The sequence below is a fragment of the Poecile atricapillus genome, chromosome 3, assembly GCF_030490865.1.
Source record: "Poecile atricapillus isolate bPoeAtr1 chromosome 3, bPoeAtr1.hap1, whole genome shotgun sequence".
Classification (NCBI taxonomy): domain Eukaryota; kingdom Metazoa; phylum Chordata; class Aves; order Passeriformes; family Paridae; genus Poecile; species Poecile atricapillus.
Window position 1 is genome coordinate 26,990,757 of NC_081251.1, and position 21,014 is coordinate 27,011,770.

At 34.1% G+C, this 21,014-nt stretch overlaps 1 protein-coding gene across 1 annotated transcript in view; it reads right to left on the reverse strand.

The window, feature by feature from the left end:
• Positions 1 to 21,014, reverse strand: part of EYS (eyes shut homolog) — a 625,315-nt gene that overhangs the window by 203,804 nt on the left and 400,497 nt on the right. The window contains exon 25 of the mRNA XM_058836459.1: positions 14,428 to 14,540. Within this exon, the coding sequence (XP_058692442.1) occupies positions 14,428 to 14,540 (113 nt within the window). The remainder of the gene's footprint in view (positions 1 to 14,427; positions 14,541 to 21,014) is intronic.

The window sequence follows — 21,014 nt, forward strand, 5'->3', positions numbered from 1 at the left end:
TGAGAAGTTTTCTTTTTAGTGTGAAGAACTGGAAATAAAAGTTCACAAGGAAATAAGAAAATCCCAGATGCCTTGTCAGCAGATTGCTGTCCTTCATTCCAACATGTGAGCAGTATTCAAGACTGCACAGGACCTAAGATCAAATGCAGCAGAAAAACATGCCACTACTCTGCATTAAACTATTCATTTTTGATTAGGATAATGAATAATTAAGGAACAGTTAAGGAGTTGACTTGCCTTGATGTGGCTTATTTGACAGAAAAATGTTATAAATTGATTATTCACACCCTCCCATCTTCTGAACAACCCAAAGGTTGTGAGAGATCATAGCAAGGTAGAAAACATAACAAACTTAAACTGTTATATTGAAATTATAAGGTGGTCATACTGTTCCAGGGTAACTTTGGAAGTTTTAGATATTTTGCATCCATTGATCCTAACAACTTTTATTTATCTTAAACACTACCTAAACCCAAATACCATGTCATTGATGGTTTGGGTACCTAGCTATAACTTGGCAATAGGCAACACCAGTTGCAAAACTAATTGGTCTTTCCAACTACAAAACAAGTCTCAAAACAAGAGTAAAAAAGAAACCTGAGGCAAACTGGGAGATTATTCTCAATGGAAGAGGATACTTCTCATTTTTACCTTCAAACTGAGCTATATTTTTCAGCCATTCTTTCTTGAGTAACTTTAAATCAGGAAGGGCAGCTATATTTAAAGCATTGACATTAATGATTTAAGAGGGTCATTGCATCAAAGCAGGTCAGGTTTAATAATATAAGCCAAATGCTAATCATCAAATCAACATAAAACTTTCTGAATGCAGTCAGGTGGTTAAAAGATGTAAAATGTATGTTTAAGATAAAAGTATGTTTTGCTTAATTTCTCAATTAAAAACAATAATACTTGGTTTCTGTGTGAAAAATTTAGATAACTCATTTAGTAATCAAGACTTAAAATATCTAAGCTATAGATTTAAGTGATGAAAATAAAACCCACCAAGGCAAGTAGATTTTGTTTTGCGATTTGCAAAGGGCTTAGGAGGGCTTAAGTGGTACAAATATACCTTTTAATCTAAAAATATAATAATTTTATTAAATTAATCCAATATTATAAAAATCTGTCAAAGTTTTCAGGGCAAGATTCCAAAATTAGAGAATTTACCTTACTCTGTTTATATTATATTCTGAGTGGAAAAAGTTACTTAATGTGAATAAAACTAATCTCAAGTGCAACCAGAACTATCTCATCACTTAAGAGTTCTGAATGCTGCCAAATTTATTTCATAAACTTTAACTCAGTTAATAATACTTTATATCTTGTGGTTTATGAAATGGATTTTATAATTGATAAATGCTGGAAGCCAGTTACTGATGTCACTCTTGTGTTTATAGTGCCCAGAAGAGACTTAATAATTTCCTATCATTTCCATACAATACTTACTCAATTTTGTAACATCAGTGAACTATGTTAGACAGTTAGTTCTAAGAAATTAATACATTTTCAATTGACTAATGTAATTTGGCCTCCAGCCTACATCCTTACAGATGTAAAAATTTCACATTATATCTTGCTATTTAAGTACAGAATTTTTTGCAGGTTAAGGAATTCCAAGTCACTTTTTTTTTGTCATGTAGGACCTTGTATGGAATCTAGCAGTGCAGCATTGTCTCCTATCTACCTCTTAAATTTAGCATTGGTATAGAGAGGAAAAATGGGGAAACCTGGCTTCCAAAAACTGGTCAGAAGCACATATATCTCAACAAATTCATGCACTGCATAGAGACAGGTGTTTTCTTAAAATTAATTTTATTTATGGTCATGTCCTCTTTTTGGCACTGTTGACAATTTTAACAGCTCATGGTTTTACGAGCTGAAAACCTTCCTTCTCCCCATACACAGATGAATTACCTTAGATTTCTGCTATTGGCAACCATTGCTTCATTGAAACTTCAGTTTCAAAAGAAATCTGTATGCCCATAAGTAATATTCTGTCGAGAAATTTGCCAATGACTTTGGAAGCATGTGTGTAGGAGCTGAATGAGAGGAAACAAATCCCAAGCTTATCTTTATATTATATATGTAATTTTGAGCAAATTTTCAGAAATATACATAAAAATGAACAAATACCTACAGTTTAGCACAGATGAAGCAGCATTTCTCTATTGTCTGAACATTAAGCACATTAAAGAAATTGGTCTTCTGAGAGTCAGAATGTCTTTGTTTTTTATAACTATTAATTTTAAAGTTTACACATATATTCTGAATTTCTTATGCTTCTGGTTTCTGATTTTCATATGCCAGTGTATTTGAATGTTAAAAAGAAGGGTCTTTTTAGTCTCTCAAATATATCAAAGTCTGTCTTGAATTTTAGGCTACATTTCTGAAGAATTTTTTCTTTACCCAAGAGCTGCAATTTCACTTTTAAAGAGGGAAGGAGAAAAAAGGAAAGGATACAACAGGATTTAAAGCTGTTCTTTTTCTGAATAGTTATTTCAACAAAGATCAATAGTGTTGGTTTTTTTTTTAACAGTTATACTAGTGTTTTAAGGCTGCAGGGGGCACTGATGCACTGTTTATCTATAGTACTGTAGCACAAGAGTCAGACAGGCTATGATTAAACAGTTCTGCAGGTTGCAGATTCAGAAAAAAACATATAAACTATTTATAATCAATTTAGGTCTTGAGAAATTAGGTAATTGTAAAATATTTATATGTATTTTGGAGGGAAATTCATGTTTCTTTTACCGGTTAATGCATTTGTTTTTCTGCTGCAATCTAGTGGTTGTGGAGATAAGACTGTTTTCTTAACTTTACAACCAAGGTCCTTTGAAGGATGATATATCTTTCTAGTCTTGCATTACTTAATATTACAACCTTAAACAAACAAACCCTATCCTCCTATCCTGCACAGAAAATAAAATTTTGCATAGCAGCTCTCCAGAGAAGAGAAGCCCATTTATTCACTATAGATAATAACTTCCTCATATGTTAATCAGCCAATATATATACTACCTGTTTCCCCAAGTCCTTTAGGTAAGAATTTACTACAATAAGAAATAATTATATTTTTAAAGAAATAATTACATATTATTTCACTTTATTTAATATTTTATATTATAGGACCTAGGAGTGAGGGCATATAAAATGCAGAAATTTCTTGATAAGAAGAATATAAGACAATTTATGACTCAGCAAAACACATCAGATATGCAGCCATGTCTCATCATGTGTTTTTCATTTATTCTTTACTGCTTATTTATTCTTTAATTCCTTTCTGCACATAGTCACGTCCTTTTTTTTCAAATGCAGGTTACATTGGAGTTCAATCTCTTCTGTTCATCTCAGGTCTTAGTACTTCCTGCATTTACAGCTGTACTAAATTATGTATGCCTAGAGAACCCTTTCTAGAAAGACATGAAGTATAATCTTAACAAAGCAGCACAGGAAGAAACCACACTTTAACTGGTAGTTTGTACCAATTATTGTCATTTATACTACAGCTATTTTGGGGGGTTATTACCAATTCAGACCTTCAGTTACAGCTTCCAGCCATTGGTTCTATACATGCTGGTATCTGCTGAAATGAAGAAATGTACTCTGCATCCTGTGCTTCTCTTCATTAAACAAGAGTGCTATCTTTGTATAAACCATAATCCCCACAGTCATACTTCAGGAAAAAAACCTGAGGCACTGGATTAATAAAGTACCTTTCCGCATCCCTTTTTGTAAAAAATATCACCAATTTCTTTGAGGGTGTTTGAATTATATCTTTCATCTTTTATGGTTTCTAGGTTCTGCTACATTGCACATCAGGACACAATGAAATACAGTACAACCAATATCACAATCAATAGTGTACACAGAAGGGAAATTGTTTTCCTTCTTTCTTGCTCACACACACAGAAATCATATTTATCATTTTGCTTCAGAAGCTTACATTGAGTTGCTTGTCTAATTAACTAAAAGTAACTCTTCAGGACATCGCTCTCCCTTTGCGGTTTGGCCTGTTTACAGTAATTCCAATATGAAGCTTTGTATAAAATTAATTTCAAAAAAGTTACTAATATTGCCTTTTTTCAGGCTTTTCAACTAAATCTGCAATGTTTGAGCGATTTTAGATGAGCTTTATTATAATTTAAATACCTTTTATTAAGTTAATTGCATATTAATATATCAAATTTTGATTTATAGGTTCACAATACATAACATTGTAAAGAATATATTTTTGATTTCAAGAAAATAAAGGACATCTTTAAAAAAACAGCTGTTTTGAAAATTTTGATTCCTGATGATTTTTAGATTTGAAACAACCCATTGTTATAAAAAGTGATCTGCCAAAAAGAAGTGTGAACAGTCTTTAATAATGGAAAACATACAAAATAGAAGAATATCATTTGTGATGGATTTTTTTCTATAAAATCACACAAGGTTTCATGATGATGATTTTTTCACTTTTAGCTTTGTTAAATGAGATTTTTACCAAACCACAAGTACTTTGTAAATCACAAAGTCCATGGTCTATTCACCAACACAGAGAAGGACATGGAATGAATACCAGCAGAATAAAACTGAGCTTCCAAACTTTTCTCTTGTCATTCTGGCTGTTAGCACTAGAAGGCAACTCGGAAGATTTCTTATTACTTCTGTATAAAATTTAAAAGTCAAAGAGAAAGTATTATACCAATTGAAGTTTGCAGTAGGCAAATTATTTCTTTCAGTGTGACTTTCATTCTCACTGATTCTTTCTAATATTCCTCTCCACAATGCAGGGTGGTATAATACCAGAAGCAACTACAGCTCCATTATGAGGCACTTTCTTCCCGTAACTTGGAAGTCATGGAAACCTGCTCCAAAGTTTAATTATTTCTGACTATATAACAAAACACTTCTCCGTCTCCAGGTTTCTGTAATTGGAATGACAGCAAATGCTAGCACTAAAGTTAAGTGTGACTGTAGTTCATTAGAGAAAGAATGCAAGATAATTTATTTTTCCATTTGATTGTTTTTAGACAATTCACCATCTTATATACTTATCTTTTCTTAACCACTGCTCATAATAGATGTAAGACTAGATAAATATGGAAATATTCTTAAAGCAAAATTTTGTCACACCATACATACAACCTCTTAAAAACCAAGGTTTAGATGGACAGAAAAGAACTGAGATTATTTTTTCTATTCTAAGAAAGTAGAGGGAAAGGATTTTATTATTCACATACCTGTCTGGCTAGAAGCCCAAGTAATTATTTCAGGAAGCTACTGAACCCTAGCATTTGATGTCTTGTGTCACTAAGATAACTTTTCTTAAGAATTAAGGTAAAGTTTTCAAAGATTATTTAAATGGCTGTGATGCATGCTATTATTAATACTGTGAAAAACATATGCAGTAAAATTTTAAGAACTTTGAAAAGTGGCCTTAAATTTAGCTTCTATTCTGTGAATATGTGCAAGTTTTACAGAAAAGTTGGTATGTCCTCAACCTTTTTGTTTTAATTCTTGGAAATACCTTATATTTTCACATTAATAGTAATTTGTTTGGGGGAAGCTGTGCTGAAATCTAAAATTAAAAAGTTACATTAATTAATGAAAAAATATATAAAATGTATTTAAAGATAATAAATCTTTTAAGTATATTTTCTTACGATTCACTATGCTTTTACATTTCAAAAGGTAATAATGTTCAAGCACAGTGATTTTTTTGACATTCTTGACAGAATTTCCAGTCAAGTATAGATATTCAAAGCAATTTGGCAAAAGGAAATGAACACTGTTAATAACTTAGAAGAACCCAAATGTTTTGGCACCTTGTAGTGTTTCTGGAACTATGATCCTTGATGTAAAGCATTCTCCTTTACTGCAGCTAAAAATAACAGCTGAAATCCTATACCATTCCAACCTTAAATAACCACATAATCCACAGGTAAGAAAGGCTGAAAGGTTGCCATAAGGCTTTTAAAATATCTCAGCAGCCTTATAATTCTGACAGAGAGTAAGCTCCAGGTATGGAGGATTCACTGTGCTGTCCTTTGGACTGTAAATTTCCCCATGCTGGTCCACTGAGCTCTGTCGCATCCTTAACTCTCTTACCTCATACATGAGAACTTGTGATGACCTAAAAACAGACATCTGACAGGAAATCTCTCTCACTTCCATGATTTGTGAATGTGCTTTGGATGGATACAGCATTTTTATACACCAAGCACAGTTTTTGGGGCTTTGAATCTACCACTCAGTGTAAAGAGCCCATAACAGATAGAGACTGTTGCTGTAACAAAAGTCTTTAACACATATTTTTCCCTCCTAAAGTACTTTGAGTCATAGAAGGATGTGTGTTGGAAGGGATCTTAAAGATCAATTAGTTCCAATTCTCCACTGTCACTGGCCAGGCCCTCCCACTAGACCTGCTGGCACAGGGTCAGATTAAACCTGGTCTTGAAAAGTTCTAGAGTTGGGGCATCCACAGCTTCTCTGGGAAATCTGTTCTAGTGCCTCACCATTCTCACAGAAAGGAATTTTTTCTTAACACCTAATCTAAATCTTCATTTTGCAGCCAATCCCTCTTATTACTACATGGCCTAATAAAAGTCTTTCCACAGCCTTCTTGGAACACCCTTCAAGTACTGGAGGGTCCAGTAAGCTCTTCACAGAGTCCTCCCTTCTCCAGGCTGAACAGTCTCAACTCTTTCAACCTGTCCTCATAGGAGAGGTGCTCCAGCCTTCTCATCAACTTAGTGGCCTCCTCTGGATTTGTTCAAATGGGTCCATGTAGTTCTTGTGTTGGGCACCCCAGAGCCGGATTACTGTGAACAAATTTGGTTCTACATTATGAGTGATCTGCTAAAAGTGTCTCACTGTGGTCCCTTCCAGCCTCACCCAACCTATGTTTCTGTGAATCTGTGATTCTGTGACACATGAAGGGATCAGTTTATATGCAATGGTTTAGCATTCAAGGTGAAAGAAGTTTTATAAATTCCATTAGTAAATTTAGTAGTCCAGAGTAAGAATCACCAGTAACTGGAGACAGTAAATATTATAGAAATGAGCAAAAATAGATACAAAGGTGTGACTGGAGTGCAAAAGCACTCCATCAGTGGAGCCTTTTTGTTAGTACATTAAATAAATACCTTATAAAATAATGAAGTACACATGAGCAGTAGTAGAAAGAAAATTTCATTTAAAAAAAAAACAAAACATGTCTTATTCACAAAAATATTTCCTTTTTCCACAGCTGTGTCAGAGTTTTCCAAAATATTTAACTGAGGTATTATTTATTTTCAGTAACACAGTCTCAGGCATCGTATGCATACATTGACATATATATTTGCAAAAGCCTCCTTGATAAAAATGAAAGGAAAAAAAATGCATGTTATCCTTTAATACTTGTCTTATTAGTTTCCATGCAAGTACCTGGCAATTTCAGCAGAAATCACAATCTCATTTCAATTGTTCATTACAGACACACACTAATGGAGAGTAACTGCCACTGAATTCTGTTGACAGAATTAAGAACCAATTTTCTTTTGGTATAATGCATATGCCTAAATTACAGAGGGATAATTAAGGTCAAGATAAACATCACCAAGTACTATTATTAATCTAGAAGTACAGAGATTTCCTAAAGAAGATTAATAATAGTTTCGTGGTATGCTGATGAGAGACAATCTTTTCCAGAAACAAGCAGAGAAATGTAATATTTAGAAACACACATTATCTCACCTGCATATATTTAACACATGGATTTATCTAATATCCAGAAAAAATTGCCCCAGGATACTTCAAAAGATTAAGATAATGGGCTTGTATAATATTTTACACTGATTTTGAGGATTTATAACAGCAGGGAAGATTACATCTGTCAATTCTTTCTTTCTTCCTTTTTTCCTTTTTTTTGGTTTTTTTTTTTAACACTGAAGTCTATCACTGAAAAGTCATTATCTGAACAGAAATTCCAGAAGAGGGAGAAAAAGGTAACAGAAGAATAGAATTCATGTACACACAGAGAATAGAAAGGGAATTGTACAGGACCGCAAAACTCACAAAGGAAAAGAAAATATTGCAAATAAATGCAAAAGATGAGGGAAATCAAGAAGGGGAAGTAAAGGGATGAAAGCATATGAAAGCAACCCAGGCCCTGGAAAAGGAGTAGGAGGCAAACAGACAGAAAAGTTATCAGCCAAAAAAATCAATAGATCAGAGAGGAAAAAAGTAACAAAATTAATGTATAAAGAAGAAAAAAATCTTGTTATCACTATGTTAGAATTTTATAGAAATATTAACATAATATCAAGCATCATGCATGTGGTGAATACAAATGAATTCTATTTCTGAAACTTTATCTTCAGTTCTTTATTTCAGAAATATATAGTCTAATCTCCCTGTTAACCAGAGAAAACTCATAAAACCTGTTGAATAAATAAAACTAAGTAGTGTCAGTATTTTTCATTTAATCATTTACTTCTATAATGTTGATGGGCACGGTATATAATTTTTGTCTTTTTTTTGTGTGTGTGTGTTTCAGAATTGAGCGCATAACTTTAAACTGTTAAGGAGAAAATACAAATGCAGGTAATGTAACAATAGATGTGTTGGGATGTGAGAATTTAACTGGTAGTCCCTCACATATAACAGAAGATCAATTTTTTTATAGAATCTTGCATTTATTAATAAACTAAGATGTAAGTAGACAGAAGAGCTTAAGCTTGAAACTATGATTTCTCTTTTGATTTTGAGCCAGCCTGTATGTTTGATTGATGTTAAGGTTTTTCATTTCAGGTGCATTCATATGAAGAAACTCTTCAAGCCAAACTGAGTTTTCTATGGACTCTTAGGATGAGCTCTAACATACAGTATGCACCATCATAAACACTTTCCTTGGAAAGTGGAATGGTGAGAGAAGGATTTTCACAACTGACTGAAAAATAACTTCCAGCAGATGAACTTTCCCCTTTTTAAAGTATGCAGTGCATTGCAAACATGGAAGTCAAATGTGCCTGGTGTCAGATGCTCTGAGTTTTGATGTTTTATAATTACTGTATTTTAATTACCAAAAAAAAGAAGTTCCACAGTGGAAAAAATGCTGGGGAATTGCACAGGAGACTGACTTTACAAAGGTGTTGTGGTCGGTGGAGATTTTTGTGAAAATACCACAGAAAACTACAGAATGGAAAAGGGAGTATTCACACATGAGGAAGGGGATTTGGAGCTTGTTGGAGAGTGCATGAGTGCATAAGTGAAGGGAAAGTGGAACTGAGGGCTTACTGAAAACATGTAGAGCTCTCCAAAGTGTATTGCATAGCTCCTGAGAAAATTGCCATGTATTAGGAAACCCATCAGTCCTCTTGATGGAATGGAACTTGGGTAATGCACTTTCAAGAGCCTCTTTCCAAAATGCAAATAGCAATCAGAGTTTTTGCTGAAATAAAGCTCAGCTTCAGCCCGGAAACACATATCAAGATAAATTATTAAGAATGCAAAACACTTAAAAAAATCTACCACAATTCTGTCCAATGGGCATTAATTAGAAGAACTTAGCTTATTAGCTCCTCTCTGAGAGTCCAGTTCACTGTTGTGCACTTGCATCCATCAGTAAGACTTCTCTTAGGAAAACAGTAAACAGTACTTTTCTGTTTCATAGATAGGATAGATTGGATTCTTTAATTTTTTTTTAGGAAAAACAGGGCTTGGATAGGTACAGGTATATATCTACATGTGTATGTATATGTATATATTTTCTGTCTGTGTGTATGTGTTTGGAACCCTTGAATTTAGTACATGCAGTAAACTGTTACAGTAAACTCTTACAGCAATATATAGCAGTCATAGCTCTCAGACACTAAAACAGAAATGAACTGCAGTAAACACCAGCTTTTAATACTGGGACTCAAAGCTTCATTTATATCTGTTATCTGCACTCTATCTGGAAGTGATAGTCATTTATCCTGCAAATCTATTCCAGTAACATTTTCTGAAACACTTGAAGAAGCTTTATGTTGCATTAACACATCGCAAGTGTTCTCCTTCAGAAGAAGAAAAAAAAAAAATAAGAGATTTAATTTCTTAAAAAATGTTATCAGAGATCCATCATTTTCAATTGTCCTTTTACTACTACTATTGGTCATTATATAATCTCTTTCAAAATTGCCTATATATTCATAACTCTGACACAGGTATAATTTAAAGAGAATCATAAAATAAACTTTGACAAGATTTACATAACTATATAGACTAGTATAATTCTAGAAAACTATCTGTTGGAGGCTTACCTTTACTAATTAATCCATTTCCATTATAACCTCTCTTGAAAGCCAAAACTGCAAAGCTCAGAGTACTTTATGGTTGCCAGTCTGCTCTCAGAGAGTCAAACTCCTCCTTCCCATACCATTGTTCTACCATTTCCTGTTTCACCTTGGTTACATTTAACAGCAGGAAGGTGTGATGAGACCTCAGTGCAGTATGTCTGTCCTACCTGCTCTCTGTCCTTGTGGTATCATCTAATAGTTTACCTATGAACTCTGTGCTTAAACAATGATGCATGTGAATAGCAGAAGGATCTGGGCCAGGTGCTTCTGAGCATGCACAGGAATCTTGCATTTTTCAGAATGATAAGAATTATCGCAAGTTTTTCTTCTTTGATTGTATCCAATTGCCTGATTCTGCCTGTATCAATCATCTTCTTGAATTTACACAGAATTTAACACCTGCTCCCAAAATTACATGAAAGGTAATTTCCATGTTGCCCCCATCTCAAATTCAGTTCTACCAAGTTAAAATAATTTTCTCTTCCTTGTGGTGTATAATATTTGCATTCGAAGATACGAATTTTAAAGGAAAAAAGAGAAAGCATTCTTGGCATAATACAGCATTTTAGACACTAGATAGTCAGATATGTATGTCAGTGAAAATAATGTTATGGTGCAATTTTTTGCATTTCTTAATTTTGAGCATTTTTTAAACAGTAATGTAAACAGTAATGTTCCTCTGAGATAAAGAATATGCAGTATATAATATCCTATAAAAGGTACAATCTTGTCCTGATGTAGTCATTTCAATAGTTTTGAAAAGGTTCATGAACTATCTCTAAAATATGTTTTTGAAAGTTCTCTATATTCCTTGCACATATTAGACCATCCTTTTGGTATTTTAAAACACAAATAGATCCAGTTAGAAAGATGTCAGAACACATTTGAGTAAATTTCAATCCTATGAAAAAATCATAAGCTTAAAATTTATTCACAAATCCATACATTTTAAGACCTGTCAGCATGTCCACAACAATGATATTACAATGAAGTAATCCATGAAGCTGGGGCACCAAGGACAAAACCCAGCAGAATAATTGAATGCCACTAGAGCATCCTAAATATGTGAAAGAAGGGCATTCAAAAGGATAAGAAGTCTACAAATAGGTGATGATAAGCAGGTCAATTAAAGAAAAAACTACCACAGTAAAATCAGAAACAATGCCGTTTCGTGACAAATACAGGATGTTCCTGCAGAAGAAATTGGATTGATTTGTCTGCCACACTGTAGAGTTCTCTGCTACTATTAGGCAGCTCCAGCTGTAGCAATACTGCACCTACAGAACCATATGAATTCTGAAAATAAAATATAAATTACACTACGCTTTCTAGTAATCACTTGCTACTTGTATTTGCAAAGTGTATAATCCATTATTGCCTTATTTAAACAACTTCCTTCAATCACTTTATCTTTCCTTCTCAAAACAAATCCATCTTCCCCAGAAGCCTGTCTTGCAAAAGGGGAATGACAGCTGAGCTTCATAGGTGCTTTTAGGGAAGCAGACTATATTTAAGGACTGATGATGTCAAGATGAATGTGGGTTATACCTAAGGTGAAAAGCAGACAATGATGTTAGCTCCCAGCTGTCAGCAGCTATGAAACTCGTGTGTCACAGGACCAGAATGAGTAAGGAGACTGTCTGCCAGGCTTCCAAGCAGTTCATTTCTATAGATTTCCCTCCCCACCAAGGAAAATTCAGAATAATTTCAATTATGTGTTGAAATTAATAAAGCACAACGATTTCCATTGTTGAAATTCAGCTTTTCCCAGACAGGAATAGCTGTGATTTGGACCAGGATGGTGTCAGGTCTGTCTCGACTACATGGGGCTGGACACTGTTAGGCTCATCTGCAGCATGCTGAAGAAGCAGGGAGGTAGAAGAAACAGGTTACTTAACATAGAGGATTGAGAGGGCCCAGCACTCTTCCAACATCCTTTTATGTACAAGATTTTATCCACAGTTAATCTATGCAGTCATTTTACTCACCTAATCAGTAACGTATGCACAAAAAGTATTTGCAAGAAACAGTACTAGGCTATAATCACTGAGTTCTGATTCAAATAAAGCAATCTTTAATGTCTGTATTGTCTTCTATGTCTATACCATATAAGCCATATTTGTATGCTAATTAACTATGAAGGGGAGTATCAGAATCAATATAAAATTCAATAAATCGTGATACATAGTTCTATAGATTATAATTTAACAGATAACACAGCATTCTATACTAATAAAATTTAAAAGAAACTAAGCTAGTTTTTTACAAGCCACCTCTTTCAGGTCTATATCCTTCTCTATGTTATATACGCAGACTGGCCAAAGTTCTTCTCATTGCTTTTTTTTTTGCTTGTTGAAGGCTATTAGTACTTTACAAAATAGTTATATAAAGTGTTCAATAGTAAAAACTGTAAAAATGAATGGTGTCAAAAAGCTCAAGGATGTAAAAAAGCTCAAGCACTTGTATCAATGGAAGTATTTTTAAGGAGAATGAAAGAAAGCAGAAAAGATGGCAACAGTCCTGATTTTTAAGTTATCCTATTTTTAGCTAGTAGTTTAAAAAACAGAACTGCCTCTTGCCTATGATTTACAACATCAAAGCTCTAATGCATATGCAAAATGGAGAAATATTTCCTAATCTAGTATCCAGAGGAGACAGCAGATATAGTTTATGATTTTTTTTCACCATGATTGTTAAAAGTTAATATCTGAATGTGAGACATGAAGTATCTTCCTCACTTGCTTTCAACCTTATGAATTTCTATTTTGCACAGAGGCATAGTTTCACAGACAAGAGTATATGCCCTCATTTTGAAGGACACCACAGTTCTGACTAAGAGAATTTCTGATGAAACTTTGTGTAGAAAGACAAGAGAGAAGACATTGTTTCTTTCTTAACACAATGGAGGCCAGGGTTTTGTTTTTTCTACAGGATTTAGACCCACAACCATTTGTTAAACACACTTAGAGAACATATTCCAAAAAAAAGTTCTTTGGGGAACTTGAAGGGTGCAAAGATTTATTTCTTCATCAAGTTTGGACAAGGAAATAGCATGGAACTGCTGTTCCAAACGAAAATGGTGGCAGGTCTGTGCAAGGATAACAAACTGAATTTTATGTTCATAGTAAGTTTTACTGGCAAAAGCTTAGATGACTGGGACTTGGGGCAGGTAGTTCATTAGACAGTGGGTTTACACTCTTTATGTAACTTTGAGTGGGATGTGTGTTCATTAAGGGGTTAATGGCAGAGGTGAGTGCAGAGTTCAGATCTCATGGATCTTTAATTAATGAAGTAGTGGGTTACCACCAGCTGTTGAGGATAGTGTTTAAGCAAGCACATAATTGACCTATTCTGTAAATTCTAGGGAAAAGAAGTCACATGTAAAAAGCCATATATAATGTCCTCCAGGAATCTAGCACATGTACATGTCTAGGACATTTCAGTCATACTATGACTGAAATTATATTCTCTTCTGAAAGACTTAATTATCTACAAATTCAATTCACCTCTGCTTTCCTTCGCTTTCCACTTTTCCATATTCAAACCTATCATATTCCAGAACAGAATCCTAATGTACACCACTGCCCCTCTATGGTCTTTTATTTCAATCAATGCATGACCAACAGCAATGTGAACATGCAAAACTGAGATCAATTGGGTTTTTTTAATGTATTCAGAAACAGTGCTTCCCAGCATTTTTCACAATCTCTTGTAGAGTAAATGTGACACCGAGTCGTCCATATTTGTAACAAGATTAATGGAAGTCCCAAAGTCACAAGTAAAACACAATCAGCACATCTCCCCACTTCCCAGTCCTGTATTTTCCTGCAGATCGTCTTTCTTAGTACACTGTTTCATCATTCAGGGTGTGACAGCTCACTCTAAATAAGATGTCAAGCTTAATTGAACTACTCTGCAAAAAATAAAATCTTCCATAAAGTAAATGTTTTAAAAGCACAAAAGAAGGCATAATATGTGTCTCTCTGGGGTTTTTGTCTTTTAAAACTTATTTTCTTTAACCATTGCTGAAATTATCTAAAATGGTCACCAATGTAAGGAAGAAAGCAAAATCAGCACAAACAATTTTTTACGATTTGGAAAGGCATAGAGGGCAGTTTACCTGCAATTGTCAACATTACTTCTTCCCACAGCGTTAGAGAAGCTGAAAGGTCTGACGTTATTGATTTCTATGACTTTTATACAGCCAGTGAAGTTGTAGACAGGTCCAGAAATCTACAAAGGAAAAAAATGCACACAGTTCTTTCACTTGTTGTCATTGTGATCAAGGTATTCATTTTTGTGTGGAGGAATACAGCTCGTGGGGAATGGTAAACAGGGAAGATTTGAAATTTGTAAGTTTATCACTTCCCCTCTCTAAAGATTTCTAGTACCATTAATTGTGTTTCAAAGATGCCTAAGGACCTACTAAAAATGGGAATCACTGCAGGGGCTCTGAAAATACAGAGAACAGTAAGTTGTTATGCACTGCCAAGGACCCATTTTTAACAATGAAGTCAGGTTTAGATAGTTGCAGAAAGAAAAATAAAAATATCTTGAGGAACAATTTGAGGAAAGCATAATGGAAATCATTAAATGTTTTTTAAAGCCCAACAGGAGCATTAAGCCTGCCAGAAAGGCTTTAGGGCTGATAGACCTGCTAAGTATAAAGGGAATGTTCAAAGAGACAGAGACAAGACTCTAGCAGGAAATGTAAATGACTCACCAAATGAAAATTTAACAAAGAGTTGTTCTGGGAGGTTCCCATGATGGAACCCCTTTTTACTTGGGGTACATCAGAGATCTGTCTCAAATTGAATTACTACTAGAAAATGTTTTTTAAGAAAACCTCAAAAAGTGAACAGTGGCAAAAAAGTAGAAAGATCAAACAGTGTTTTCCTGGGATTCATATGGAAAATTACTGTGGTCATAACTTAAAATAGCATCTATACCATGGGAATGGTAGATATGGATGTTTTGGAGGAGGGGGGCAGGCTTGGGTTTCTGCTTTGTATGATTTTAAAAATGGGGACAAGACTAGGGCATGCAAGGACACACCTGGAACTACAGATCAGTAAGTCCCAATTCCATTCAAGACAGCAAATATGAATTACACTGAAGAACAGAATTAACATATATGTAAATGAATGTAATGTACAGGGGAATAGTTGAGAGGGTTTCTGAAAAGGGAAATTGTAACTCACAGGAGGAACACTGACTATGTGAAAAACGATGCCTTGGCATATAGCCTTTGATTTCCAAAGGATTTTAACAAGTTTCTGTGTTAAAAGATTCTAAAGTAACTCAGTCTCCCTGGGATAATAAGGAAGGCCTTCAAGAAAATAGAAGAATGGTTAAAACAGAAGCAGAAAAATTGTGATTAAATGGTGAGGTTTCTCAATATGGAGAGTCTCTAGAAATTCGCTTTGCAAGTCTCTATTAGTGTCTGTGGTCTTCAATGTATTTAAGTGGCTCGACTTTTCTGCACTACTCAGGATAGGAAAACCAAAATCCTGAGAACAGGATTTCACAACATGCAAGAGTGTCACAATATGCAAATTTATGCCTTACAAGGTATGTAAGGATGATGATATATATGAGAGTTTTTGAACAGAGTAACTGTACAGACCAGGAATCTTCAGTTAGGAAAACCCACTCTCAAAGAGAGATAGAATAGAGCAGTGTGCAGAAGAATAAAGAGTTTTCAGTTTCTCAAAATACAGAGTCAAAAGGACACAAAATGACATAAATCAGTGTGAAGATGAAGGCAAGGTAAGGGGTTTGCTTTTCCTACAACTCAAAATTAAGTTGTGGAACTTTGCCATAGTGTGTTGTGGATGGTACAAGTGTAAATGGGGTTAAAAATAAATCATATTGAAAGGAAAGAAGAGCTGTGTCCCTCTCAGCAGACAGATAGGCTGCACAAGTTGAAGCAAGGAGAATTGCTTTTCTCTGCACTGCTCAGCCACTCTGGAACATAACACAGTGTGCCATGCCATACACTATAAACAGAATGAACTGGCCTTCCAACCCATGGGAGGGCTCAAAGAGTTCACTAACAGTTTATTGTTTATTTCCTTAGCAGCAAAGGCTTACAGGAAGTGAAGACTTTAAAAGAATATATTATTACACTGCAACAATGTGGAAAGTTTTGTAACCATCAGTAAGGTGGCATTTAAAGTCAATAAAGTTCAAGTGTGGCAAAGGGAAGGTGGTTTCTCTGCGGAACAAACATAGAGGATTACAATGAAGCTTCCTGGAATTTAAAAGAAACCAAAAACTTAATTGAACACCTGGATGTGAACACTCTCCTCCAAGTTAACTTTGCACATTAAAAAACAATACTATTTGATGTACCACAAGGGCTGGCAGAGGTTATTCATATGGATTACAGAAAACAGAGCACTCTTTCTCTTCCTCCTTTGCCAGCCACTCTGGCATGGAAATAAGAGTGATGGACTGCCAAGATGGATATACACTCAGCAGCCTGCTTTTGCTGCCATCATTGTAATAAAATTCACCAGGTAATCTGAAGATGTCGTGCCCTACTAAGCTTCACATTTTAATTTTTATAAGAGATGGTTGTTATTTTTTCCCCTTGCCTTTTATAAATAGTAAATAAAATAATTTTCAAATTAACAGGATGCAGGATCTGTTATAAATTTATTATGAACACAGACAGAAATGGTTACAGGATTCTGAGCTTGAAACTACTTGGAACCTGTAACATTACCACCTGAAAAATGAACAATTGAACAGTATTTTTTAATATTGGCTGCATAAATCAACTTGTTAAAGCTGTGATCCTTTTTTTCTCTCTGAGCCTCATTTGGTTGTCTCAGTCATACCATGCATGTGTTTCAACAAAAGTAATTTTTCTCGGGATTGTAAAAATGAACAAACAAAAAAGAAAACAAAAGAAATCAATAAATGCAAAGGACAGATACAATACAATTTTATGACAGCTACTGTGCCAAGTTAAGTTCATCCAAGACTCAGGTAAAGGGAAAATTCACTATGTCAACCTATGGTCCATTTTGCACACTAAAGAGGAAATTAGTCACTTGGTTTGGAAATCAACATTTAATTGCATATTTCCCCAAACACTGTAACAGTGAATATTTTCACAACATAGTTTCCTTCCCCTCACTATTGGCTGGCCTAATAATTTCTCTCACATTGATATGTACATATTTTGAAGGTAATGCATTCCTCCAAAGCAATCTAAAAATTATTACTTATTTGTTTTTTAACTATAACTGGATTATAAACATTTTGGTCAAACAAATTCTTGCATTTGTTCTGCTATGCTATCTATACAAAAAACTAATATCTTACAGATCTATAGAAATAAGACCTATTGATATATATAATCAAAGATAATTGGCCTTTATTCTCCTATTTTTGAGAACAGATACCTTTTATGTTTAGCAGAATATTAAAATGTAGACTTCACATGTAGTTGAGTTCCCTTCCATTTACAAAAATACATTAATATGCTGACAAACTGTAACACTTAAATTACCTGAAAATGTCAGGGCCAGAGCAACACCAGAAATTTAGTTTAATAAAATTCACTATCTACAATCTATTCAGATATGTTTGACATATAGTAACCATGCTCTTTAGACGCCCTTTATACTTGACAAAAATGACTACAGATACTTACCTTGTAGGAAAAGTTCACACGTATATGCCAAATACTTTATTAACATCCCTTACTGACGAGCCCAAATTAAGCTGCTGCTAAATAGAATTAACCTAGAATGATTTCCTAATGAAATATGTAATGAACTTACATGTTGTCAGTTCACTCCAGATTCATAAATAATATAATGAGGTTTTGGCTTGTGATCTGAGCATTTATTTAAAAAGTATTATTAACTGGAAAGAAAACAAAGCATAGCACAATCTTTCCTCATTTGTCAACACTCAAGATAAATTTTATATATCTTAGAAATTATCACTATATATATTACAGTATACCAGAACACTACTTAATAGTCTTTGACATCTTTGTGATTCCTGAAATATGTCTGATTTTGGAGTCTGATTAGTAGAACTCTCTTCAATAGACTACAAAACTTTTAAGTGCAATATTTCAAACTTAAATAACTCAGGTGCAGAGTTTTGAGCACTCTAATAAAATTTTAACTTGCATTTACTAAAACCATGGTGAACCATTTAGAAGTTCATAAGTAAAAAAAACCCTCAACTATAATAGAAGTTTCTTTCCTCCAGTTTTGTTTTCTGCTAGTGATTAGAGCCATATGAAACAGTCATAATGAACTCTGAAATTAAGTAAACCATAATCTCATCTCTGTATTCTCTTTAAATTTGCCATAAAAGCTTGGCTTGCCATCTCAGTTGTAACCTGCTTGAAGCCTGCAACTGCAACTGAACTTCAATATCAAGCTCATAAAAGAAAAATATGAAAATCAAAAATATTATTTAAAAAACCCAAAGAATGCAACATCTAAATTCCATGGACTGTTGTGGTGATGCGTCCCCCAAAAGAAAAATTTGGAATTTTTTCTTTAAAAATGTAATTTTAAAACCTATTTTCCTCTCTTATATACTGAATTACATACAGCACAAAATACAAATATACAGACTATGAAATTAGCAGCAAGACAATCAGAATGGGTTTAATCCAATAGGACATAATTCTGCCTTTATATTTCACTTACTGAACACTGTCACAGCAACTTCTATATATGGGATATGTACTTTCTTCACTAAAGTTTTCAAGATTTTGTCGAAAATCAACATTAGTGACTCAGACATCACCTTGCCAAAAATGTTTCTTGCTGATTTAAATTTTTTAAAATAAATTAATAAAAATGAAACCTTATTCATTTTAACACTGGTAGTTCAATCAAAATGGATGAAGTCTGGTTAATTTTCATAGCTACTAATGAGAGAAAAGTGTACTTCCCTTTGAGAAGTCCTGCCAAAGTAGAAAGTGGCAGGGGAGTATGTCTTTGATGAATCTATACTGTTCATTACTTCACTTCCTAGTATTTACTTCTAATAACACTTTCCATACTCAGTTCAAATTTTTATTTTATTTATGGATTCAATTAATATTAATAGTTGTGGATTCAAATATTTTATTGGAATCCAGAAGCATTTTTATAGTTAGATAATGGAGTATAAGGCAAAGATTTTAATGACATTTCAAAATGTGTATGAAAATGAGAAGCAGTATTAGCTCTCAAACAAAAGTAATAAAAGAGAGCACTTAAATATGGGAGCAGGAATATTGCTTCAGCTTCTGTCCTGGTACTAGTGTAGGAATGGGAAGGCAAAATGGGAATATGTAATGGTAAAATTGCCTACATACTATCATATCAATAAATTGAGTGAAACACAATGGAACTGAAATCTTTTCCATCCTGACTAATTCTCACTATGAAATGAAATACTATATAAACCTATTTGTAACACTGAAGTTTGATTCAAATAATATTTTAATTTAAAAGGTGATTTTACAATGATATTGTAATTCTGAGCCAAACATCCCAAAATAATTTTAACTAAGTTATACTAACACAACTAAAAAGAGTTCACGTGGTGAGTGAAATCCAGATTTTTTTTCATCTAACTACCTCTACTGAACTTTTTAAATAATTTAATGTTATTACCCTGAATCTGCTTTTATTGTATCTGCTACGGATATCCAATTCTATCGCTAGAATTTCATGAAACAAGAATGGTAAAGCATAATAATACAGGCAGAAGAGGGAGAGAAAATAAATCCCCAAACTGCTTAGGGTGGTAGAGTTTTACATATCTTCTCTTCATGTCTCATTTGTCCTAGCCACTCAAATCAGGGGTTACAAATTAGCAATGCCAACAGCTCTGCTATGGGAAACCAGCAAGCCAATAGTCTCCTGTGCTGCAGAGCAGGTTACTGAGACTGTCCCCTCACATTGGATCTGAGCTGGAAAACCATGTCCTGTGTTGCTGTGCTTCACAGTGGAAACCAGACCGGTCATCTGCCTGGTCCGAGACTCAGGGGGAACCATCTCACCACATAACTGACATTCACATTCCTCTTGCATCATTTCTTCATCTAAATTGACTGACAGTCTAGCATAAGTGCTTCACTGTCAATTTTCCATGATCCTGACAGTTCTAGCTCAGAATGGTTCATTAAACCACAAAGGATTACTTAAAATCAGTAAGTGAAAGATTCAGGATTACTGAGAAATTCCCTTACTATTTTAATGAAAGCTCATCCCTGGCCAGGATCCTTATACTTTAAACTTGCTCTTGGTTTCCACTATAACAAGTGCAATATTGCATTTCAGAAGGGATATGAAAACTCTGATGTGAGGAAGGACCTTCTTAAGCTTTATGGCTAGCAATGTCTGCCCCTTTTGTAAATAATTTCAGTGTTTATGCTTATAACCATAATGCATGATTCACTTAGTGCATTTTTTATTGCAATTCTTAATAAGTTCAACTGCTGTAATTTATCTTTTTTCAATTTTCTCTGTTTAATGTGGTACAATACCTTGTCACTGAGAAAGATGGAATATATATTGGCCTAAGAGGACTAGAAAATACAGAGTGAAATTTGGAAAATGGACTTACCTTTCTTGAATTGTGCAGACTCTATCAACCGTGGAAATCAGTTCATCACCCTGCACTTCACCTTTGCAGAGTGACACTGAAGTCAAACACTGAACATCATGCTAATAC